The sequence below is a fragment of the Clytia hemisphaerica genome, unplaced genomic scaffold (assembly GCF_902728285.1).
Source record: "Clytia hemisphaerica strain Z4C2 unplaced genomic scaffold, Clytia hemisphaerica genome assembly, whole genome shotgun sequence".
NCBI lineage: Eukaryota > Metazoa > Cnidaria > Hydrozoa > Leptothecata > Clytiidae > Clytia > Clytia hemisphaerica.
The window spans coordinates 143,783-169,094 of NW_027103772.1; the positions used below are offsets into that span (position 1 = coordinate 143,783).

A 25,312-nucleotide genomic window follows, 5' to 3' on the forward strand; every position below is an offset into this window, starting at 1 on the left:
CGGTATCTCTGGGCTTGTAGGTCAAAGACCCTTATGTCAAAAAATGCCCGTTGACCCCTTGTCCAAAAGCTAACAGTGCTTACGTCGAGTCTTGCTTCTTTCGATTGGTTTCCTCTTGTTTCTTCGCCTTCCTGGATTTCTGATAGTATCGGTTCAACTTTAACGTCTTTGCATACTTCTTCTAACATCTCGGCAGTGATATCACGCAGCTCATTATGCCTAAGAGTGACAAAACCTCCTTTTTTACATGACAGAGCATGCGCAACGTCGAAGGTTGCACCACATGCACATTTTGATGGCATCTTGTCTAGTTTCCAACCGTAGCGCAATCGTATAGCATCAGTAAACTCGTTTCTAGAGAGGTCCAATCCATGTTCTTTCAATGGCAAGGTCGTCAGCCAGTTGGATACGCCTTTTTGACCGTTCGCAAGGGTACTCTTCTTTTTGTCGGGTGCCATTGATTGAATGAGATAGTCGAGTTTTTCTTTTTGACGATCTGACCTTTCTTTTGTGATTTGATATTTGGTCGCTGGATTTTCAATTTTCTCTTTACCAAGAATTTGATTTTGGTTGTCATTCGTCATTCGTTGGGAATTATTGAACTCTTCTGATGCTGTTTCTACAAACATCTTCAATCCCAAGCCACCGAGTCGTGGTGGAAGTGAGAGAAGCTGGCGTTCATCGTCACTGACAAGTCGACCACCAGTGAGAGCAGGAATCAAATGGTGTCGTATCACCTCATCAACCGGTTGCAGATATTCCTCGATGTCAGGAACTGTCCTCAGGAAGTACGTGAGTTTGTGCTGGTAACCTCCAACGAAACAGGCGTAAGCAGACTGGGGTTGACTGACAGCAATTTTGGACAAAAGCGTGATCTCGTTTACCCAGGTCAGAACTTTTTCCGCGATGAACGAATCTTTAAACTCTTGGCTGCCAATTACTGCACCAAGATGCTTCGATCCTTGTGTTGTTATTTGGATATTGGTACCTTGAAAAGCTTTGGTTGCTTCTGCAATTTTCTCATTCTTTACAATGAGCCATGATTTAGTGGGTTTCGGATGGTAGCCAAACAGTGGACCTTCAACACTTAATTTGTCCCACCAGCTTCGAAGGTTGCCGATGGATCCAGCAGCTGTCAGATCGTCAGCAAACGCAACTTCTTTCTCTGATCTTGATTGTGGTTTCATCGCCAAACAAACAATATGTTCCGTATTTGCCTTAGTTTCGAACGCTGCATGCCGGTCATTGAAAAATACGGAGCGATCCTCATTTACGACGACACAAGGGATGAAACGGGGCCGGATGCAGCATGAAATTTGAAAATATATACCTAAGAAACTTTTTTCTTTAGAAACTTCGAAACGTATATCTTGGTTGGTCCTGGACATTTTGGGAACGGCCAAAAAGTATCTACTAGATTGAAAAAACCTTCTCAAAAGGAAGATCTTAACTACCCTCCCCCTATAAAAATCCCTCAGAGTCATTTTAAACAGCTAGGGAATGGCTCGTAAAAATGATAGAATGGAAAATGATCAAACAATGATCATTGTTTTTCAAAACCTCCCCTGAAACAGACTTTCTTCAGAGTTTCAGAGGGGAAGAAGCTGTAATGGTGAAAATGTCTGTACTAAATCTGTATTTACTTCAGCATTCATCGCAAGAATCTTTGCTTTTAGAATAAAGATTCGTTAAAGATGAGCTTCTAAACTGTGTTGTGAGGAGGAAAATTAGCTTTATTTTTTGTCGAGCGCTCAGAATTTCGCTTACCCACTAGCACTTACACTCATCAAATTTCCAATTGAAACAAATGGTCTGATCGAAAGAGTAAATCACTCAAAATATTATCGTCCACCTTTTCAAAAAGTCAAATAAAAGACAAAGTAAAAAGCCAAAAGTATCGTACACTACTTTTGGGAAAACCTCCATTCAATTCAAAATGAGATAAAATTTGCTAGGAATTTAATTAAAAAAATTCATTTTCTGAAAAGTGGGTAGGCTAGAGTCTCCCCAGTCTCCCCGCTTCCGCCGGGCCTGTAGACCGTGATTGGAAAGTAAAACCACTACTCCTGAATTACTGAAGTCGTTACACCCCTGCAAAATCTGAACGTAGTTAAGGGTTGTTGTGATGTATTCAAAATAGATTTTAAATAATTTATTTACGTCAAAAGCCATTTAATGGAAAAAAAATAGAAGAATGGTTAATAAAATATATAGACAAAAAATACCTTTAAAAGGATATAGAGATGATGATGAAAAAATAATCAAATTGAATTTCCAAATTTGTTACTTGTTATTTTGGACCGAATGGTCCAAGCATACAGTATATGGCCCTCAAAACGGAGGTGGCTCCCAAAACGGAGGTTTTGGTTCTTTAAAACCTGGGAAAATACTTTTCTACCGATAACAACAATGAGAATAGAAATCTCGTCTGGTATGTCAGATATTTATTTAAGGGATGATAAACCATTCATATTAGTAAACGGAGTCCAATGTAAAATCAAAAATGCTCAATAAAGAGCTTCATTATTTCCATGGTAACAACAGCCTTGGCAACACATCACCAGCTTTTGCATTGATTTTGAGATTGCAATGTTTGTCTCCTCTAGTCTCTCCAATGTTCAAAATGGCAATCGGAATATTCCTTTCCTTAGCTCCAAGGATGAATCGAAAGCTTGAGTACACTTGTAGAGACGAACCAACCACTAACATTTTATCTGATTCATCTAATTTTTGGAAAATAAAGTCTTTGACACTCGCTGCTACATTGTCACCGAAGAAAACAACTTTCGGTTTCAAAACTCCGCCACATGATGGACAGTCAACCATTTTGAAATTCTCGACCGCATGATTTGGCACTACGACGTCGGCATCAGGGGATTGTCGCCCAATGTTAGCTTCGTCCCAGATGTTGTGACGTAGCAAGATTTTTTGGAGATTGTCACGTGATATTTCGAAGTCACATGATAAACAACCAACACTAGAATATAGAAAATAAGGAACATTAAAATGTCTTTACACATTTCACAAACCAGGAAATTTGGACGAAGTCCGGGGGCGGGGGATACTTACGCAAAGTGTACGAGCCATAAGAGTCCCTTTTTCACACCCTCGAAAGTCTTTCATAGGTACAAAAACAATATCTCATTTTGGGAAAGGCTTCTGTAAGTGTCTCAAAAATGCCAATTTTTCTTGTTTATAAGGGTCGATTTTCGATTTTTCGCTTGGACATACCTGTCACCTTGCAAAGCTGGGGTACTAGGCTTGCGAGGTGACGGGAATGTCCGAGTGACCCCCCCCCCGGGTGAAGTCCTGTAAAACTTCCAGAAAATAGTCTATCTGATGGTGTGCGGATGAAGGGGAGTGTCTTCTCACCCGTAGATCTTTTTCTTGTAAAGTTGTTCTTTGAATGAAATTTTTAGTTTGTTCAAGTTTTAGAGTTGAAAATTTTTGCAAATTTCTCAACTTCATTAAAGGTTTTCTTTTCACATAAGTGTTCCCGTTTCATATCAGACACGTGTTTCATATCAGGACAGTGCCTGCCTATTGTTATATTGTACTGACACAAGCAAAAAATGATTTTTCTTTTCCTCTTTCTAACCAAACTTGCTCCACATCCGTGTCAATTCAATATCGCTAATAAAGCTTGTACATTAAAGGAAAATTGCCGAAAAAGTTTTTGCAGAGGGAATTTAATTTGGCAGTTAACTTGAAAAATTAAATTTGGCGGACGAAGGACATTTTTGTCCAAAAAACGCCATTATAAAAGGAAAAGCCTATTTTAAGGCCTGAAATAGCACACATTTGGGGGAATAAATAGAGCAACTTAAATTTGGCGGGAATTTAATTTGGCGGATGACGGAAAAAATTAAATTTGGCGGGAACTTAATTTGGCGGATTTTGACCAAATCCGCCAAATTTTCTTCCCGCCAAAATTTCTTCCTTTAATATCACTCTTATTTAAAAACAAAACCTTTAAAAGCGTTCGGTTATTTTCCCATGAAACCCTTTAACTGTTAAGAACTTTGTGGTGCATTCTTTGCTGACGAGTCAAGTAAGTGATTCTTTGACACACAACTGTCTTGCCTGAAAAACATGGCCCCTCTTCTAAGAAACCAGGAGAAAACGGGATTTTCCGAATTGGGAGCAAAGTTCGAGGGTTTTTCCGTTAAAAAAATAATAATATTGTAATACTGACACTTACCGTGCAGTGGAGCCATGTAATTCCGTTATTTTGGATGATCCAGCTTTATAGTGCAAACCATCAACATTCTGCGTGACCAACCAATGAACATTTCCGTATTTCTCCATCTCCGCAATAACCATATGATTAATATTGGGTTGAAAGTTACGGAAGACGGGCCATCCGGCAAAATTACGAGCCCAGTACCGTTGTCTCTTGTTTGGACTCTTAACGAAATCAATATGCTGTGTAGGTCTATCCGTAGTTATTGAATACTGCCCGACTCCTTCGGATCGGTAATCTCTGATGCCGGACTCCGTCGATAATCCAGCACCGGTCAGAACAAAAAGTCTCCGAGAGCTGTTTATAAAGTCTGATAATGTCCTAATAGTGTCTTCTGAGGGTTGGTGACTTTTGGGAACAAATTTATCATCACGTGCGATTTTATGATGTATTGATCTTTTGTAATGGTGACAACATCCAAAGAAACTTGGTTGCTTCCATTTCAATCCCCATAAAATCTTCAATCTCATTTGTTGCACTGTTTTTGTTTCGTTTTTTATTTTTTTATAATGTTCACCTGTAAAAATATTAAGCTGACATTGCGTTAGAATGTAATCAATCAAAAACTTTTGTGCGATATAGACCTTTTCATAAATTACGCCACTTGCCTCGTATTTAAACAATTACCATGGTGATTATTTCCCTTGAGACATTAAATGATTTTATTATGAATAGGAAGTAGTTTTCATAAAATCCGCTGGGAGTTAATCACCATGGCAGTAATTTCAAAGCAAGACAAGTGATGTTCGGGACATAATTTATGAAAAGGTCTATTGATCTATTGGACTGTATGTTTGCTTGTTTAACAGTTTAGTAGAAGAAGAACTTTTAAAGTACACATAGTTTTATTTTAGGTTTTCCCAAAAATCGACTTGCGCACTGGAAACCAGATTTGATAACTCTGGTAATTACCAAAAAAGTTAAACAACTAAAAATAGCATGGAATATCGAGAAAACTGAAAATATCGGAAAAACTGCAAAATAAAAATCCAACAAAATTGACAATACACAAGAAATTGAAACTTGTGGAAAATTGCTAAAGGGAGGATGAGAAAACGGAGTTGAAATTGGTATTGAAAAGAAAGTAGGGTAGAGGCCTTGCTCCTCTTCTCTTGTAGTAGTATACGATTCTTAAAAAATTATTATAATAATAACAATAATAGTAATAGAGAAATAATTACTTACAGGAAAAAAAGACAATTATAAATTTGTGTTCAATTGTCTAAATTTTATAAAACGACACTCACCACAAAAACAACAAATATAATGCAGTTTTTCTAAAAGTTTAATTTTTTCGATTTTGCGAAAAAAAATAAAATCGCTAAAAAAAACTTGTATGCGGTTTTAAACAGGATTTATTTTTAAATTCTAACGAATGAAAAGATTTCGATTTTTTGATTTAAAAAAAGGGGAGTCAATAAAACTGAATATATTATAAAAAATAAAGTGCCAAGCTATGTACTGTATTTTTTTTCTCGGAAAAAAAAATATTAAGAAAAATCAACTATACCCCAGTAATAATTTTCTTAAATCAATCCAAATTTTCAACAAAAAAAAATCATTTTATACAAATTCGTCCGGAAAAGAAAAATAGTTTTTATTCTGAGCTGACGGATTTTACTTTAGTGATAACGACATACCCTTTGAGTCTAAACAACTGGTCATGATGAATTGTTTGTAAGTCCCAAATACCAGCCTTAACTTTTAGTATACATCAAGTAGAACATATTTTACAACACGAAAAGATACTTAAAGAACATCTTTTGAGAAGAGAAGAGAAGATAAAGACCTAAATTTTAAAACGACCGGCCAATTATGTAAAAAATTTATCAAGAGTCAACAACCAACCATGAATGACGTATTCTGATGTTTATATGACGACGTTACAGACACGGCACGGAATTTCGTGATTGATACATAGCTTTTGAAATTGGTCACGCAGTTTATTACGTAACTCCTGACGTCTGGACTGGACGTCTACTTTACTGGCCTTGAATTCTTGTATTTCTTGCTCCGATAACCCAAATGAATCCTATAGAACAAAAAGTATTTCATTAAAGCTGATACTATCATAGTAGGAAAAGGGGTCTGACCCCCCTTTAATGAATAACCCTTCTTTCTTGAATGATCTCCCCTTCTTAGCATCCCACAATCTTCAAAAATGTCCTTCCCCCAAGGTTTTTGGGCTAAATTTTCGAAAATAAATAGTGTAAAATGTAATCCAACTTAAAAGGGGTAGCAAGGAGGGAATATTTCACAACAGTGTTGGTGAAAATATCGGCAATTTAGGCGTACAAACCTTCGCGAGCAGAAACTTTCGCGATTTTCGTGAATTTTGGCCCTTTCCGCGAAAGTAAATGTCTTTAAAAATTCTAGAAAGGGCCATTCGCTAAAGTTTATGCTCGCGAAAATCTGTAAAACTTCAAAATCTGAATAAAATGTAACTATTATGGCACTTTTTAGCCTTCTAAAAGACTAATAAGTCAAAGGACAAACGTCTCAAGCCAATCCAAGAAATATTTGTCCCTCTAAGCCATTTTTTCATGTGAAAAGTTTCAATTTTACGTCTTGATTCGCGAAAGTTTCTGCTCGTGAAAGTTTGTACGCCTAAAGTAGGAGGCAAAAGTAATGACAACTGAATAAGAACTCAAATCCTTACTGTAATGTGACCACTTTTGGAAAAAAACACACAGAGGATCACAAATTTGCCTAGTAAAATTCGCTTTGGAACGAGAACGTGAGGTCACCTCAGTTTTGTTACAAATTAAATTCACTGAAAAACGCTTGTCAAACTTGATTCTACACAGGAAATTAGCTGATTTGTGCAGAATTTTGGGACGAAAAAACTTCTGTAAAATACTTTTCTGAGACTAAAATCTGTCTTAGACTGGAGAACTTATAACACTGATGAAGAAACATATCAACGGCGCTCACCTCGTGTTTGGTGTGGTTCCAACCCATTGATTTTAGCAACCTCAATTCGTTTTCATCCTCCACTTCAGGGGAAGTGAATCCACCATTCTTCGGAAGAGAAGGTACAACTTTACTGATTGGCTGCTGTTGCTCTTTCTTAGTATTGTTGACCACGACCTTGAGTTGTTGTTGTTGATGGTGTTGTGTTGTTGTTGTTCCGTTTGTCTGGTGATTATTGTGGTGTTGGTTTCCCCATTGAGAATTCGTTAGAATAGACGGTGAATTTTCCTGATAGAGTTAATTGAATGAAATTTGGATTTATATTCTGCTACAAAATAGGTCAGGATAATACTAAGCTCTAAAAGTACAGTAGTCTCCAAAACTCGCGGGAAACGGAAATTTGGTTGGGTTAAGGAAAATTCGAGTTAAAAGGCTATGATGCCTCGAAGGACCCGGAAGTAATTAATTGAGTAATTGAGACTAAACTGAAAAGCAGTAAGGCAAAAGAATGAAACATTTGACAACAAAGAGAGGGGATCAGATACATTGAGTTCAGAGTAGCAAACCTTTCGGAAACAGACTATAAAGGCAAAGATCAAATAGTAGGTGATAGAGGTGAAAAATTTCTAGGCTGAAAAAACAACTCTGGAAAGAAACAAGTCAAAAACAATAGAATTTTTACTTTTGAGTTATTGACACCATGCTTTCCACCTCTCTTTCCAGTACCCCTTCCACGAGAACTTCCATTTGAGCAAGACGAATCTGCTGTCGACAAGGTTACTGAAGAATCATGTTGTTGCTGTTGTTGTTGTTGTTGTTCTTTCAGTCGGTTCTGGTTCTCATATCTGCTGAACCGTGGCCCGACCGACTGTGAGCTTCTACAATCATTGTACCCATTCCTCTTGTTGTTAGTGTAGTGTCCGTTCTTGTAAACACTGTTACTGCCACGTTCCTGATGACCGTTGTAGTATCCATTCCGCTTGTATTGTTTCCCGTTCGCATTCGTGCTGTCACATTCGCAATCCTTGTTGGTGTTCCCCCGCGTGTTGGTGCTTCCCTTCAATGGTTGGTGTTGGTCTTGTGAATGTCTCTGACACTTCTTCCTTGATCCAGCTTCCACCCATGGTGGTGAGCTAGCAGCCTCCTTGTCACAGTCCTTACAAGGAGCTGCCTCCTCTACTTGGTCTTCCTTCTTCGAACATTTCTTAGTCGGTGTTTTGTTGTTAGTAGGTGATTTTTTGTTAATAGTAGGTGATTTGTTGTTAGTTGATTTAGTGGGGGTATGGGCTACATGTGTTTCCTTTTTGGTTGAGCATTTAGGACTTTCTTTAGGAGATTCAGTGCACGGTGGTGGTGTCTCGGGACAAACAGCTGGTTTCTCATCATTCTGTTGAGTGGCGGGGCATTCATCGACAGGTTTCAAGAGCCCTTGGAATGAAGAGTCAGATAGAGAAGAGCACGGGGAGAGTTTAGATGGTGTAAGAGGTGAGGCTGAACGTTGGTCAGACTTCCCAGGACTAGCCTGTGAACTATCTGTACTAGATTTCTCACTACTACAATCATCAATATCAAGCCCGTTGACGGCTAGGTTTTCTTTTTCATCTCCATCAGTGCATTTGGAGGATTTTTCTTCTTCATCTTCTTCTTCAAGCGCTTTACTTTCTTCCACAACCTTGGCTTTGTTTTCTTTACGCTTTTTCCTTTTCAGACGTTTGTTTTCACGTTTTTGTTCTTTAGCTTTTTCAGCCACGGATATTTCTTCGACGACCAGTTCCAGTTGAGAGATACCCTGCTTCTCCTCAACTGCAGTCTAAAATGGAAGTATAGTATTTACTGAAAATCTTCTCTTATTTTCAGTAAATCCGATTTTTTGAACAGAAAATAAATCAAGCAGGGGTAGGCACTCTGAGCTGGGCCGTTTTTGTAAATTTAGATTGAGTTTCTAATGCCTGAAAGGGCATCATTGATGAAGCTGGGGGTCTGAGGGCGCTTTGAAGCCCCCCCCCTCCCTGCGGGTTCAGGGCGAAGCCCTAGTGGGTTCAGAGGGTTAAGCTCTCAAAATTGTATTAGTTGTTTTGCGTGAGAATAACAAAAAAGTTAAGTTTTACTTGAAAATGTTTTTCTATTTTGGGATTGAGATCCAAGAATTCAATCTTGGATTGAGTATTTTGGCCCCTATACGGACATAAAAGAGTACTTAGAAAAATCCCTGATCATCAATTGAAAAGTTCATATCATCACCGACAAACTTCTCCAGTTAACAAGAATTCATAACGAAGAATGTTAAAGGAAATGTTACCTCAAAGCGTTTCCGAAGCGCTTCCACACCAAGATAAAATAGAATCTGCCAGGTTTGTTCTTCAGCTCGTAATTTTTGCCACAGTCTATGTAAACGTTCCCATAGATGTATTCCCAGACAAGTTAAAACCTGAAGTAAATTGCAATCAAAATATTCATTGGGATCAAGGGAAAATCAATTATCATGAGAAGCCGTACAACAACAGACAATATAAGGTAAGTATAAATAAAAAAGATATGTCATTGTCATATGTCAAATAAGTCAAAATTCAAAGAATGTTTGTCAGATTGTCAGACACATTAGTTTTTTTTTAAAGTTGAAAATAAAATGATGGAGCAAAGACAAAAATATTTTAATTAAACAGAGCTTTTTAAAAAAACATTTCGAAACAAAGACTTTATTTATTCAAGATATCAAACAGAACAGGAAAGCGAATAATAAAGGAAGATTGTTACCTCTTCTTGTGCTATGTCTATGGTTCTTGCATGCCTTTCTCTCCTTCCACCAGCTAATTCTGGCTCTGCCCTACCAATAAGGTGTGCTATGAAATCAGTATCGCATACAACATGTATGTGGCGCTCCTTCGGACAACTTTTCAAACCTTCGTACAGTGTTGCACAGTATCTGAAAATGATAAACAATTATTTTGAAGTCTTGATACTTTTTAAAATGTTTAAAGGTTTTGCTTCTAAATAAGAGTGATATCGTTTGCTTACTCGTCAATTTTAATTCATAAGCTTTTTCACTTTGGATTGGAACGGATGTGTCAGATCACGAATACGATTGGTCAGAAAGAGGAAAAGAAAAACATTTCTTTGCTTATATCAGCATAATATAACAATAGTCAGACACTATCCCGATATGAAATATGTATCTGATATGAAACGGGAACACTCATGTTAAAATAAAACCTTTAATCACCAATTAAAAAGAGTTTCGACATAGATTGTGAATAAAGTGACAAGGTATTGGTAGGAGCCTTACTTCATCAGACAGGGAAAGAAATGAAATACTGTGATTCAACCTTATTTTCCTCGCCTATCAAGGAGAATTATGAACAAGAGTTCTTTAAACTAAAAAAAATTTCGACGATCTTGTAAGACACAGTGAAAACAACCTTGTACCAGATGGCTTTCAGGCATTATAACATAGTGGGTATCGCTTACCCTTTTTCTGAGTCACCGTCAGTATCACCGGCTAATATACTATATGCTTTCAACACTTTTGATTTACATTCTGAACAAAACCTGAAAGGAAAGGACGAAATAGTTATTCCATACACCTGTTCTTTTTTGCCAATCATAAAAAGCACCTAAAATTTTAGATTCCATAGACTTGACTGAATTGATAAGGAAAATATTGACAAGATAAGAGGCCTTACCTATGCTTTCGTAAATAAGTTTCCAGTGTATCTAATAATGAATCTGAATCTATCAGTACAACCTATAAACAAAGAAAACAAATTATCATTCGTGATTCGTTCCTATAAATTCACAAACGTTTGAGGGAAAAGAATTCTTCTTAAATCAATAAGTGCAACTGGCATCATATGAGATCTCTGGACCTAACTGCAACCCATGCTACCCTGTCGAGATTGAGTTTTTTCTTAGTTGGGGAGTGTACATCCATTTTAAATAATAAAATAATGAAAATTTGTAGTTACAGAGTGATGGCACTTAATGGGTTAAAACAGCCAAGGTAGCACTACACGTGTCTATTAAATATAATTGAAATTAAAAACCATACTTCGTCTCTGCATTCTTGTGATAATAGATCCCAAACATCCATCCATCTGAAAAATAGAACAAACTTTAGTAATAAGTGAATATACTTGGAGGTCCAATTTCTAAATTCATAATGTTGTTAGTTTTAAAAGACTGATCAAAATCAAAGCAAGGTTTTTTGTCTGAGAGAGAAGATGAATTTTACGCATCAAATTAGCACAGTAATATTCTTGAATTGTGCAAAATTTTGAGATGAAAAGGCCTTTTTATACACTGAGTAGTTAAAAGGTTTTGTTGGAGGAAAATTTCTAACCCAGAACGTCTGAAAAGTATTCTAATCTGTTGTCAAAGTTTTCTACATCAAATAAAGCATTTCAAAATACCCTGAAGCCCTTGCAGCTTTGTGTGTTTCCAAAGAGTGAAGTATACATCTTTTGTTACGTTTGCTTTTTGGAATCGTATCTACTACATCATTCAAATGTGTCCTGTATATAAAGTTGAAAATTATGCAAGTCAAGAGGCCCATGTCCATAGATTTTCCGGAACACTCCTGTTCTGTTAAGTCTGGTAATTTCATTCTGGTAATTAGCCTGCCTTTAGACAGTTTGCTGGCAACAATTGTGTAGATTTTATTTTTAAGGAAAATTTATAGCAATTTGCCAGTAACAAAGAAAAATAGCTGACAAAAGCAAGACTGGCTTTTTGCCTGCAAGAATTTAATACCTTTTGAATCGCTTATACAGTCACAAATATACAATATTATGAAAGCTTAATTTTGAAAAAAGTGAGAGAAAGAATAGCCACTTGGCACTTACCCATGAATATAAAATAACGCATATATTAGTTTTGCATCTTTTAGAAAGCTTGCACTCAGAGTGAGAACTAAAAGGAAAAGAGAAATGAAAGTTAAATTATCATCAAAGAAAATTTTGAAATTTTATAAGTATAGCAGATTAGAGCTTAAAAGACTGCAGTAACAAATCTCCAGCTATAAAGAAAATGAAATGGATAGGTGTTGAATCAATTTAATGTGACCAGTATTTGTAAAATGGTAATGCAAGACCTAATTAATTCGTTGTTCTACGGCCCAACCGACCCTGAAAAGTGGCATGAAAATTGCCTATCGATAAGAAGAAAAAGTATAATGCTTCAAAAAATCTTAGATCTTGACCTTCTGACCCTAGGTTTTAAGAAATTTAATTGTATTTTACCGCCCAACAATTTTTCTAAAGGTCCTCCCGTAGTACAATAAATTAGATTTGTCTCACCTATCAGATGTAGATGCTGGTAGATGACAAATTGAAAAGATGTTTTAACTATCACTAACCTCCTTTTGAACATATTGTCAAAGGCTCCAATGCTGGCTGCCCTGATTCGTAAAGCTGATTATATAAACGTTCAACACTATGACAAAGAGAAAATTAATATAAAAACATAACATTATCAAGCCTCAAATATGGCAGTGACTGACCTACAAACCTACTGTAGTACAAAAGACTTCAGGCTGCTTCAGGAGATATTTGATGTTGCCTGGACAAATAAATTTCCTTATAAATGATTTGTAACTTTTAGAAAAGTTTTTTCAGTATTTAAGGCACATCCTAGGGTTGGGCTCAATTTTCAACCTTTTAGGAGTTTCCTGCAACAGTATACTAAAGGGGATTGCTGTAAAAAGCCCTATAATAGCGCAACAAAGTTAAGAAGTTCTAAATCCACTAAATTTTTTAAAAGCATGCATCCCAGTTCTTGCAAAAGACATTTAAGAATCATTAAGATAATGTGCTTTTTCCAACAACGGCCAAAAAAATAATTTACAGAATTTAAATAATTTCCATAGAAAATAAACTCTCAAGAAAAAAAAGAAGCAGCTGCCCCTATCATGCATTATGTCTAACCCATTTGATACATCAGTGTTGCAACCTTTATATGATCAATCCTGTATTATCTATCATGTATTTTCTTCTATAAAAAAATGAAACCATTTAAAATTACACACCTTCTCCTACAACCAACACAAGGAACAGAAACTGATAGTAAAGAGAACAAATCTTTTTGTCGCACCATCAGGGCTGCAGCCATTTCACCATGTGTCAAACAACTGTACTTCTGAAATGATAGAAAAAATATTAACGATTTAAAATGATTTTAATAAATGCTTTTATTCGGGATGAGCTAGAGTTTTTAAAAGGTACTTCCATTTTGGATTAAGACAGAAATATATAATTAACAGGTGAAGAAGATTAACTTTGAAGTTTAACTCCAGTTGAGATAATCTTATTATCATGCGATTTCACATGCCTTTTTTAGCATCGGATGATTGGAAGCTGCTCTTCCCAAATTAGGAAAAATCATGACAAAAACAGCTTTTTTCATGAAAAAGCAGCAGAAAAGTGCTGTTTTCTGTTCCCAGCACCAGCAGCGCTGCCCTGCCTTTCTAAAATTTTCGATTGATTATATCATCTTGTTTGAGCAGAGTTACAGCTGGCCCTTTGAACAATTAGTTGAGCAAAGGTTTAAAAATTCATAAACTACTTGGAAGCTTTGAAACTTCTTGGAAACGTGTATTATTGAATAGAAATATGGGTTTGATGGAAACCCATATGCAAAAGTTAAAATCTTCTGTGCTAAGATCTTTTGTTTACCTTCTTTATCACAGAGGAGTATAATTCAGATTATCCCAGAAAGAGGCACTACTATTAATTTCCAAGCATATCTGAGAATATATTAAAAATCATCCAAATATTTATCTGTCATACCTTAACAAACTGTGCTACGTTTTCTGATGTCACACATTCAGCAGAAATTACAGTCTCTGGGATTTCCATCACCATCTGAAAAAAGAAGCACAGGCAAAATTATTGAGTGAGCTAATCAAACCAATCATCAAAAGGAACCAGAAAAATTTTGCAAAAGGTAATGGTAAAAATACTGAGGTCTGTTAGCACAAAAATACTTCAGATGGTGATAAAAGCATGAAATTTGGCACATATGATCCTTAGAGGGTCTAAAACTTAATTTTAAACAGTAACACCAAACTTTACCACATGGCCACCTGCCAGATGACATCATCAGGTGGCTGGGCAATTAAATTTATTTTTTTGAAAATCTTCAAAATCTGATGGTTCCAACGGAAAGAGCATGAAATGCTGACGAAAATCAAGGTATAAAACATGCCTTGAAAATCTTCCTATCAAAAGTTATGAAGGTTGAAAGTTTTATGATGACGTCATCATAAGCCTTTCCAGGCAAAACTTTAAAATCCTGTAATAACGGAACTAGTTGACCAAATTTGGTGTTTTATACATGAATCCATGTCAGAATTCCAAGTTCTTTCAAATTTCATGCTTTTATCACCATCTGAAGTATTCTTACGTTTTTATGAGCTAACAGACCTCACTAAAATAGGAAAGATAAAGATTGTTTACTTTCTGAATCCAAACTTTATGAGGACATTGAACCTAACTCAACTCTTTCTATTCCCTGTTAAAGAAAATTGCAAGATTTTGTTGAACAGAAAATTTCCAAATAGTCTTAGCCAAAGCAAGCAAAATCTGTCCAAAATCTGTAAACAATTCATATGATAATGACTTCCAGAAGCATGAAATGGACATATTAGATATACATATCATATGTTATTCATATCAGGACTGGCCATGAACAATACCTTGCGCATACCAAAATAGCACTTCATAAAAAGTATGTCACAGATTATGGCGTGCTATTAGCCTTTGCAAAAGGGATTTTGTACATTCTTGTATATTTTAGGAGTGCTATTTTAGTACTTGAAAACCATTTTAGGTGTGTGTCAGCGTGTGCGAGCGATAAATAACATCAGGAATAAATGTTTGTCGCTAGATAATTTTACAATCAAACAATCAAATCGATAAGATTGTCTGTATTTGCCAAAACTGTCTCTGCTTTCTTGATATTTTAAAAATATTTTCTATAGAATCAGTGTTAAATCATTATTATCTAAAACTTTTCATATTTACTGCATCTATCAAAAAGTTATTTATGCCATCAGATTCATGTTACTATTGTATTCTTCATTTTGTTACTCGTTGACTACACTTTTTGGAATAACTTAGAGATTGAGCACAAAAGGTAAAAAAAGACAGGGATGGCACTTAAGCCTTGGAAAAAGAGTAGGAAGTTGAGCAAAAAGAGGGTGTGACATATGTCACAGATTATGGCGTGCTATTAGCCTTTGCAAAAGGGATTTTGTACATTCTTGTATATTTTAGGAGTGCTATTTTAGTACTTGAAAACCATTTTAGGTGTGTGTCAGCGTGTGCGAGCGCTAAATAACATCAGGAATAAATGTTTGTCGCTAGATAATTTTACAATCAAACAATCAAATCGATAAGATTGTCTGTATTTGCCAAAACTGTCTCTGCTTTCTTGATATTTTAAAAATATTTTCTATAGAATCAGTGTTAAATTATTATTATCTAAAACTTTTCATATTTACTGCATCTATCAAAAAGTTATTTATGCCATCAGATTCATGTTACTATTGTATTCTTCATTTTGTTACTCGTTGACTACACTTTTTGGAATAACTTAGAGATTGAGCGCAAAAGGTAAAAAAAGACAGGGATGGCACTTAAGCCTTGGAAAAAGAGTAGGAAGTTGAGCAAAAAGAGGGTGTGACATATTTAATAAAGGGGGATTGATACCCCTCTGCCCACTATCTAGCTAATGTGAAAATTAGGCCTTGATTACATTTGCCAGATTTTGGCAAAGAAAAACGCAAAGCAAAATTTTTAAGCGAAGTATATAAGTGAATCAAAAGGCTGAGAGAAAAGCTGCATAATTTGAGATATGAGGTCGCAAGTGAAGTCTGAAGTTAAACATTTTCTATATCTGCATTACATTTATTAAAACGTCATCATTGATTACCTGAAACAGCAGCTGATGAATTTAGCATAATTTATTTCGAGTCTTTATAACTATTATTTATGTTAATTAGTAAATATTCAATCACCTTGGCAAATTACATCGCAAAACTCTATAAAATGCTTCGCAAACATCTAAAAACTGCAATTACAAACAAACAAACAAACAAACAGTAGCACTGTAAAAAAAACAAATTAGTCGAAAATATAAGCATATTGAATGGTTGTTACTATATAACGAGTAACAAGAAGTAACAAGAAGTAACAAGAAAAAGTTGTCATGTGTCACCTTGACAATAATGCCTTGAAATTAACCTAATTAGATTTTGTTAATTTTGGTTTCCTAGTGTGACTAACTGAAGGGGAATGTCTGGTCTTGAGTTGACAACACATTATCAAGAAATAACCAAAGTAATAATTTACCACAGAACAAATGTCAAAGTGAAAAACCCCTACCCACTGCTGTTCCCCTCAGGCAAAATCGTCGATTCTGTAGATGTCACGAAATTGCCGAGTACAGACGTGGAAAAAAAAAATTCAAAATGGCTGCCGAGCGAGCACTGACAAAAACAAAAAATCAGTAGTTTTCAATTGCCTACTACAGCAGAATAAGACAGAGAAATGCAGTAAAATAAAAAGTAAACAAACCTTGAACCTTTTGTTTGTCAAAATAAAGAAAATATTATAGCTGCAGTAATGTTTATATTCAGAAATAAATCCATTTTCCACCAGACCTACAACAACCACCAGCAAGGTTTCAAACCACGGTGCGGCATTACTGGCAATGAATTCTGACTTAAAAAATGTTGGTCCAGTTCCCTGGAAAGGGTATGATTACACTTCCAAATGACTTTTCTTTACATCATCATCATCATCCTTCGACCTAGGTCCGAATGGACCTAGGTCGGAAACAAACAATAACCCTCCCTCCACAGCTCTCGATCAGCCATTGCAGTGCCCAGTTCCTCAATCTCTAGCCCTGTTTCTCGTTTCAAAGTATCAAGAAAAGTGCGCTTTCTCGAGCGCCTAGTGCCCGCAGGACACCAAAGTAAGATCTCAGACACCATTTCGTTTTTCGCACGGAAACAGTGACCTGAGAAAGAGAGCATCCTGCTAGTCAGGACAGAGGAAATTCTTGGGAGTCCATGATATATCTCTTGAAGGGTTGGGTGGTTGCGCCAATCAAGATTCTGGACTCTTTTCAAAAGATTTGTATAGCAGCCATCAAGGCTCTTCAGCATGGTTTTTGTCATGGTCCAAGTCTCCGAGCCATATAGAAGAATGGGCTCGACAAGACTTCTAAAAGTTTGAAGTTTAAGAGCGTTAGACAAATTAGAGTGCCATATCTTGTTTAACTTATTACAAGCTTTCCAAGCTAGACCTTTCCTAATTTTAAAATCGTTTTCAGAGCTGTTAATATGAGAGCCAAGATATTTAAAATCCTTCACAAGTTTGATATTGACACCATTCTTGGAAGTTAAAGGGAGAACAATCCCAGAGGAGCTGATAAATTCAGTTTTTCCAGCATTGCAATAAAGACCGACTTGACTGGCCGAAGTTTCAAGTGAGTGAAGAAGACTTTCAAGATTTTGAATACTCTCAGAAACTAAGGCAAGATCGTCAGCAAAGTCAAGATCGGTCAGAAAAAGGCCGCGGTTACGCTTGCGCAGGGGAACTTTAATTTTGATTCCCTTGTCATTAGATAAGTCAACAGAAATTCTTAAAACATAATCTAAAACAATGATAAAAAGAAAGGGAGCTAAGGTGTCACCTTGTAGAACTCCAGCATGAATGTCAAAAATATCAGTGTCTCCGTCAGCTGTAATGACCTTTGCTTTGGTGGACACGTAGAGTGCCCTGATGGCTGAAATGAGTTTCTCTGGAATGCCGTACAATTTAAGAATTTCAAACATTTTTACACGAGATATGGAATCAAAGGCTTTTTTAAAGTCAACAAAGCAAATAAAAGCATCTTTGTTAAGTTTTCGCATTTCTTCCAAAATACGCCTGATGGCTAAAATCTGTGTAAGAGTACTTCTTCCCTTCCGAAAACCATTTTGGTTTTTTCTTAGAAGAGGATCAAGAACTGGAACGATACGTTGTAAAAGAAGTTTGTTGAAGATTTTGGCGGCGATAGGCATAAGAGTGATGCCTCTGTAGTTGGATGCTAAGGTCAAATCACCCTTTTTTGGAACAGGAATGATACCGCCAGTTAACCAAGCAGAAGGGGGAGTTAGAAACTCAAATGTGTGATTACAAAAATCGAGAAGCATTTCCATAAAGACGGGATCTTTCCAAAGCAGAGTTGGAATATCATCAAGGCCTGAAGATTTATTATTTGAAAAAAGTTTAACGCAATTTGAAAGTTCATCAATTGTAAAAGGAGAAGTTGATATGTCAAGCTCATCAAAAATTTGAGTTAAAGGGAGAGCATTAGTATTTAAAATAGGTTGGTTTCCAAGTAAAGTTTTAAAGTGGTTGAGCCAGTTTTCTCTTCTTTTATCTGGTGAGCCACCTTTGAGCTGAATAGAAGGGTGGTCTTTTCGACCTGTTAGATCATTGATCGTTTTCCAAGCGGCCGAGTGCTGATGGCTAACATGAAGATTGGAAATTGAGTTTATCTTACCCTGAATAAACATCGATTCGGCGTTAAGGTAGGCATCATCCAGAGCTTTTTGAGCATCAGAGAGGATTTTTGATGTTCTTCTTGTAGGGCGTCGCTGATGTTTTAGTTTGGCCTCTACAAGTGCATTCCGTGCATCAGAAACAAGGTTGTTTTCAAAGAGATATTTCTTTTTGACTTTTTGTTTCTTTGGTAGAAGAGCAAGACTAACTTCTTTATTAGCTTTAATCAGATTTTGGTAACTTTTCTCAATGTCGTCGTCTGCTTGAGCCAATGTATCAAATCTATTTTTCACTTCAATAGTGTAAGTAGTTCGGAGGTCGTGGTTACAATAAACCTGTTGCCAATCGATGGATTTCATTGGGTCAGGTTTAGACTTTTTAGATGATCTAAGGCTAAGAGAAATGCGACAGGAAACAATTCTGTGGTCAGAACCAACAGAAGAAAAAGAAGAATAGGACTGAGCATTGCGAACACTGTTCCTCCATTTGTTTCTTACAATCACATAATCTAACTGAGAGAGGCTTCCTGAAGGGTGTTGGAATGACCAGAGTTTGGAAGCCTTTTTCATAAACATTGTATTTGTTGCTAGTAATTGAAACTGTTGCATGAAGTCAAAGAGTTTGTTACCGTTCCGATTAGTTAATGGGTGGAAAGAGAACTTAACGTTGTCTAGGCCAAGCTGAGCATTAAAATCACCAGATATCACCAAGAAGTTGTGGGCAGGGGTGTTAAGGACAGCCCTAGAAAGAGAAGAGTAGAATTCATCAACTTCAGATTCATCAGAAACGTTGGTGGGGCTATAGCAAGAAATGAATGTTGTTTTCGGATTGCTATTAAATTCGGCGACAATAATACGGCTTGATACTTTTGAAAGTGAAATTAGGTTGTTCGCTGCCTTAGGAGAGAGTAGTAAACCTATGCCCCCTATGGTCGAACCCTGAGAGTTTTTCCAAGCAGAGGATGTTATAAGTTTATTTTTACCAATATTAGTATGTTGAAAGTTAACCTCAGGATGTAATGTTCTATGTTCTTGGAGACTAAGTATATCAATATTGCATTTGGAAAAACAGGAGAGTAGTTCCTGTTTGCGACTAGTTAAAGTAAGAGTACGCGCGTTAAAAGTGCTAAAAATCGTAGAGTGTTTACATCTAAGAAGTTTGCGGTTATTATTTTTGGTTCCAGACTCTATCCTATCACCGCCTTCTCGCTCAGATGAGTTTGGAGAAGGAGGTTCATCAGTCTCTGAAGAAACAAGGTTAGGTTGTAGAACCGGAAAAGCAGGGGCTTGAACCCTGGTGCTGTTTAGAGAAGTCATGATTATTTCTTTCGATAGCTTTTTGTTTCGAATGCTCCACGCCACTGGATACACCCTAGAGAGAATGACAGTAACAAGTGTCTAAAGAGGTCAATCACCCCATGAGGCATAAGAGAACCCTGCAAGACGCCAACCTGTACAGGGGTGGTTTTATATCAGAATTTTCCTTTTCCTATTTGGATTGCCGTAACCGGGCTATAAGATGCTCCAACTACACCTAGTTCTCCGAAGAGATGGAATGAAAAGTAAAAATAAAATTCTTAAAATATGATACAGGTTATATATACTAAAATTCGCGGTTTATATACAGTTAAAATTCGGTTGTATGCAAGTTTAAGAGAGAAAAACATATTCACGTAGTTTTGCATTTGACAATTTTCAACACTGAAGTGATTAAAGTCGTCTCTAGAAAATTTTCAATTCAAAATAAGTTTCCTAAATAATCCAGTAAAACTACAATGAAGTAAAAAAAGAAAAAGAGACTCTCACAACAGAAGTGGAAATGATGGAACTGTCTGTCTGGCAAAACTTTTAAGCAAAACTTTTAAACGATCGATAGATCTATAATGGCTTTGCAGGGCAAGGGCGCCAGGCTTCCCAGAGGAAGCCATCCTTGAGGATGGCTAACTGCCATCCCGCATACCCCTTTTCTTTACAATAACATTTGTCTTCTCACAAATCCAAAAAGGTAGGCTATAAAACCAACACGGAGGTCAATTTTTTTTACAACAAACCGTCAGATCAAACTTTATAAAGATCAACCATGTAAATGTCACTTGTTTTTGTGATATTTAAATAATATTAAAACCTTTTTGCCTATACTTGGTTCTTCAAAACCATTTCCCTTTCCCGCAGCAGGCTTTAAAGTTCATGTTGACCCCCATTTTTTTTTGCGCCGTAATCTAGAAAGGCCTTTAGTGCGGTATAAAGAAATGATTTCATTGGTTTAAAAAATTCAAAACATCAAGCTATATCACGTGATCAGAATCATGATCGGAGTGAACGGAAGCCGTGGTCATACGTCATATGATATTTTCGCGTGTTTTAATTCGGCAAAGTTTAGTAAACTCGACCACGTATCAATATTTTGATTTTTCAAGCAGGGATTTCTGTAGAATGATAAGATATGGCTTGCCTGGAATGGACACCATAACAGCAGTGTACCCCTTTAAAAATGTTTATAACGACGTTTGCTGTGTTAAGATGGAACCAATGTCAGTACAGTCAAGTATCAATATTTGAGATATTACGAAAATCGCTACTTTTTGCCGTAAGCGCTTTCGTTTTTAACATAAGGTCTTAGCAACGGGTACCCCGGACATAGTTACGGGGTATTGAGAAAAATCCTGACATAGAATTTCAAAAAGATTCAGGCTATCATATTCTACATTACAAAATACACCTGTTCTATGTTGGGTTTTTTTCTTGGTGTTTTGTAGGCTTAATTATCGTCATGCAAAGTAAATGAAACCCCCTGGAAATCTTTAGGTTTTGATAAGCAAAATACTTACATACTATTGTTTACTTTTCAGGTATTCATCCAATCAGAATTCACGCTCAGAAACTTTCAACCAATCAAAGTTCAACCGTGACGCGGGAGATGATCCAATCAGAATCCCAAAGCTAAAGACTTACAGCCAATCAGAATTTGTTAGCGAGCAGTATTCATCCAATTGGAATCGCATGACACGAAAGCGAAAGTGAAAGTCAAGGCGGAAATATATTCATTTTTCTACGTGATTTGCATATATAAGAACAGAAAGAAACGCCAATTTGTCAAAGATTTGTTGAAAACCACCTTATTTTTTGTTGAGTATCGCCTAAATTTATCGAAAAAATATGCTTTTCAACATTAATCTTAAAATCTCTTTTATTGTTAAGTATCCCCGGGGCGCTCAACGCCGAAAGAAAAATAAGCGGGCAGAACCACCCTTGTAGTTTAATCCCGGGATTGAAAAAACCTGGAGAAAACCTTTTCCGTACATATAATGTAGCTAAGGAATTTTAAAACACGGCATTTAAAGTGAAACAAGATGGCGGAGAAGTAGTGATTGGAGGTTTTTGTAATTAGACAGCATGACAAAGGTTTGTTATATTTTAGCATAACAAAGACAAACTCAGGAGGTAAGGTAAATTGCGTTTTGACTACTTTTAACTGTTTTTCTAATAAAGAATATCTTCAAGCTTGACTTCACTGAATGTCACCCCTTATTATGTAGTTAGGCAGCGGTCACAAATAATTTGTGTTTGCGCCCTCCGACCGACCGTCGGAAAGTAGAAAAATTTGTTGGTTTTTTAGCGATATTATTCAAAGAATTTTGTAGATTCAGCGTAGCCAGCATATTGATCATCGAGTGTTTCAAAGATTTTTTGCGTTAAAAAGCACTACACAACTTTATGCTGATGGTCAAAAATAAAAAACACAGCACATATTTTTTATTTTACACAGAATTTCAGCTGAAAGAGTGAATATTCTCTGGAAAAACTAAACATAAATTGATCAATTCTTATGACTGCAAAGGTAATGATCACACAATAATAACTTTTAAAATCTATGTATATAAAACTGAAATTTTACTTCTTGTGTTTCTCTGCACAATTAAGAGTGCTCAATACTTGAAGAGCTTGTTACCTAAAGCTAATCAACTGATGAATGCGTAAGCAAGAAACTTAAACCAGACCCGATCAATCGAACTTGTCGAACCAATCGAACAATCGAACTAATCGAACTCCATCGAACGATTAAAGTTCGATTAAAAAAATTAATCGAACCTAATCGAACACTCACAATTTTTGAAGCAATAGCAGTTCGAGTAGTTCGGTCAGTAAAAAGTTTGATTAGTTCGATGATATCAAATCCTCATATATCTTCCCTCGCTTGCAAAAACTTTGTCCTGGCACGCGATTGCCATTTCGACAGTTCCCGGACTTAACAGCTTGATGTTTATTGTACCCGGATATTTGTCTATCCGGAATAAAGTCCGTAGCCCCTCTGTTGCGATTTCGCGCGCGGCCGAGTGGCAGAATACTACGCTCCAACAAACCGCCTCTGGTGCTAAAAGGATACAGGAAAAGTGTGTAATCCGTTATCGGAAGTAATTTCCCGATTTACATTCCGAATTTGGCTTTGAAAAGAAGTTAGGGTGGCGGAGCAGCACCACAAACTTGTCGAACAAAATTGGTTTATCGAACTGATCGAAACCGAAACCCTTTGATCGAACTTAATCGAACACTCACAATCTTTTAAAAAATCTTAGAGTTCCAGAGAGTTCGATTAATTTTTTTAATCGAACTTTAATCGTTCGATGGAGTTCGATTAATTCGATTGTTCGATTGGTTCGACAAGTTCGATTGATTGGGTCTGGCTTAAAGTATTGAGAAGAAAAACACTGTTTCTTTTATCCTTATGAAACTGAAATTTTATGTACATGTGCAAGTCCTTACCGTAAGAGTTTCTTCAATCATTAAAGGTATTTGCCTTCTTTCAAAAGGGAACTCTTCATCCCTACAAACAGCAACTAGTTTTGCCATTGTAGTATATACAGATCTAGACTTGAAAGTCTGATCCAAATTTGTAAACAACTGGAAAATAAAAAAACAAAATCTTGCTTTAACTGGTTGTTGTGTTTTGACATGTTGTAGAATGGTGTGAAAAGGCAAAAAAAAGGAGAAACATATACCCGAAAAGAAATAATACCATTAAACTATTGATTTATAAGAAAATAATAAGACTCTCTCTAAACAAGACATCAAATTCTTTAAAAACAATCCATGTTCCAACAAAATATTTACCAACCAAACTTATCCAAATCTTGTCTCGTAAAGCTCGAGAGAAACATTGCAAAGCATTGTGGGTGCGTCTCAACATGGTTGGATTCTGAGTCGAATTCGAACAGAAAAAAATGCAGAGCTAAGCATTTTCAAAAAATAAACAAAATATATTTAGTAAAAGTTGAAAAAAGTTTAAAATTTTGCAAGAAACTAATACACTAATTTGAAATTTTATCGAATATTTGTCCGTGCACTTCAAAAAAGTTGCCCAAAAAGAGGGAGGAAAATAATGACGCTGCGTATCAGCCAACATTGCACGAACGTATTTTTTTTGCAGATTATTTTGCGGAACGAGCGCAGCGAAGCGTAACAGTTTTCTCAACGAAATGACCATAATTTTTCTTACGCCCGGGCGGCTGCCAGGCGGGAGGAGAGGAGGGCGGGAGTTTTATATCGCGGAGAGAATCTGCGTCATTTTTCCGGTCGTTTTGCAACGGAGATGGAATTCAGAGTACCATGAGTACCATTGAAGTTTATATTTTCTCAGAAAATTTGGCCTCTCATACTTTCGATGGAGGATATTGGAAGGGGTATATATAACAAATCCTGCATTACAAAAAAAAGACAAAAAGAACTACAATTTCATATTTCGCCATCCACAACCTCTGACCTACGGATTCATTCCTCTTGGTTTATCACGGGATTTAACTACATGTGGTTTAAAAGAATGACAAATTACGGATGCGTGTTATTAATGCAGGGATCGCAAGACGAATCTACTGATTGGGAGATGGTTATCTCGACCCTATTCGTACTAAGTGGTGAGAAACTTATGTTAATAGCTCCTAAAACAATTTAAAGCTTTTGACACTAAATTTTCTGTGAATTCCTAATTTTTATTTAGCTTCAAATGATAAAACAAGAAAGCCTAAGCGGCGTAAGGGCCCAGCAGTGTTGGCACTGTCAGTATATTTTTCCGCTGCAGAATCGCCATACAACATGAGCGAATTTTTTCAATGTCAATGTATAGACTCGAGTCGGGCGAGCAATAAAGATTTTTAAAATTACTTTAAACTTTGTTCTACTAATTAAGAAAGAAAGATTTGACCATATAAGTTGGAGGTATTAATAATGTGTGGTTTTTTCATACGCATGCGCGGATAGGCCCCGACAAAGTCAAATTTTTTCGACCAGTTGTGTTTTAAAGGCCCATTGCGCTGCGAGCTGGACCAATATTTTTGACCCCAAATTTTATTCGAAAAGTGCAACTAGATCAAAAGAAGGAGTGGTACATGAAAAGCCCCCTAGTATTAAGGATAGAATTTTTAATAATTTTTCATCAGGTCACTGGCTACCGTGAATAGCACAGGTCAAAATCATATATTGACGCTGTGCCGACGAATCGAGATTCTATTCAGCGCGCAATCAACGAAGACAAAAGTAACCATGACGACCATCCAAGATCTTGGATGAAGTTCAAAGTTGATATTTTTATTCCCGTCGTTGAAAACACCACTAAAAAT

The 25,312-nt window shown here is 36.4% G+C and overlaps 2 protein-coding genes across 2 annotated transcripts; both read right to left on the bottom strand.

Moving 5' to 3' along the window:
* Window positions 1-2,429: 2,429 nt before the first annotated feature.
* On the bottom strand, window positions 2,430-4,774 carry LOC136806072 (NAD-dependent protein lipoamidase sirtuin-4, mitochondrial-like). The gene is made up of 2 exons (XM_067062641.1): window positions 4,202-4,774; window positions 2,430-2,977 (listed from the first exon to the last, which is right to left on the bottom strand). Exons 1-2 carry the CDS (start codon window positions 4,711-4,713, stop codon window positions 2,524-2,526), a joined length of 966 nt encoding a protein of 321 aa, XP_066918742.1. The 5' UTR covers window positions 4,714-4,774; the 3' UTR covers window positions 2,430-2,523.
* A 540-nt stretch (window positions 4,775-5,314) lies between these two features.
* On the bottom strand, window positions 5,315-23,627 carry LOC136806073 (gametogenetin-binding protein 2-like). Its single transcript, XM_067062642.1, has 14 exons — window positions 23,463-23,627; window positions 13,936-14,010; window positions 13,176-13,285; window positions 12,507-12,583; window positions 11,995-12,061; window positions 11,563-11,664; window positions 11,202-11,247; window positions 10,837-10,898; window positions 10,622-10,702; window positions 9,911-10,079; window positions 9,456-9,584; window positions 7,839-8,966; window positions 7,178-7,444; window positions 5,315-6,275 (listed from the first exon to the last, which is right to left on the bottom strand). Exons 1-14 carry the CDS (start codon window positions 23,547-23,549, stop codon window positions 6,114-6,116), a joined length of 2,562 nt encoding a protein of 853 aa, XP_066918743.1. The 5' UTR covers window positions 23,550-23,627; the 3' UTR covers window positions 5,315-6,113.
* Window positions 23,628-25,312: the final 1,685 nt, after the last annotated feature.

Excerpts from the sequence above, each read along its gene's own strand:
- LOC136806073 (XM_067062642.1), bottom strand. The coding sequence starts at position 23,549 with ATGGCAAAACTAGTTGCTGTTTGTAGGGATGAAGAGTTCCCTTTTGAA. Across the intron at positions 13,286-13,935 it reads ACGTAGCACAGTTTGTTAAG|AAGTACAGTTGTTTGACACA; the intron begins GTATGACAGATA and ends CTATCATTTCAG. Across the intron at positions 9,585-9,910 it reads TAGACATAGCACAAGAAGAG|GTTTTAACTTGTCTGGGAAT; the intron begins GTAACAATCTTC and ends AATTTACTTCAG.
- LOC136806072 (XM_067062641.1), bottom strand. The coding sequence starts at position 4,713 with ATGAGATTGAAGATTTTATGGGGATTGAAATGGAAGCAACCAAGTTTC. Across the intron at positions 2,978-4,201 it reads TTACATGGCTCCACTGCACG|TGTTGGTTGTTTATCATGTG; the intron begins GTAAGTGTCAGT and ends TCTATATTCTAG.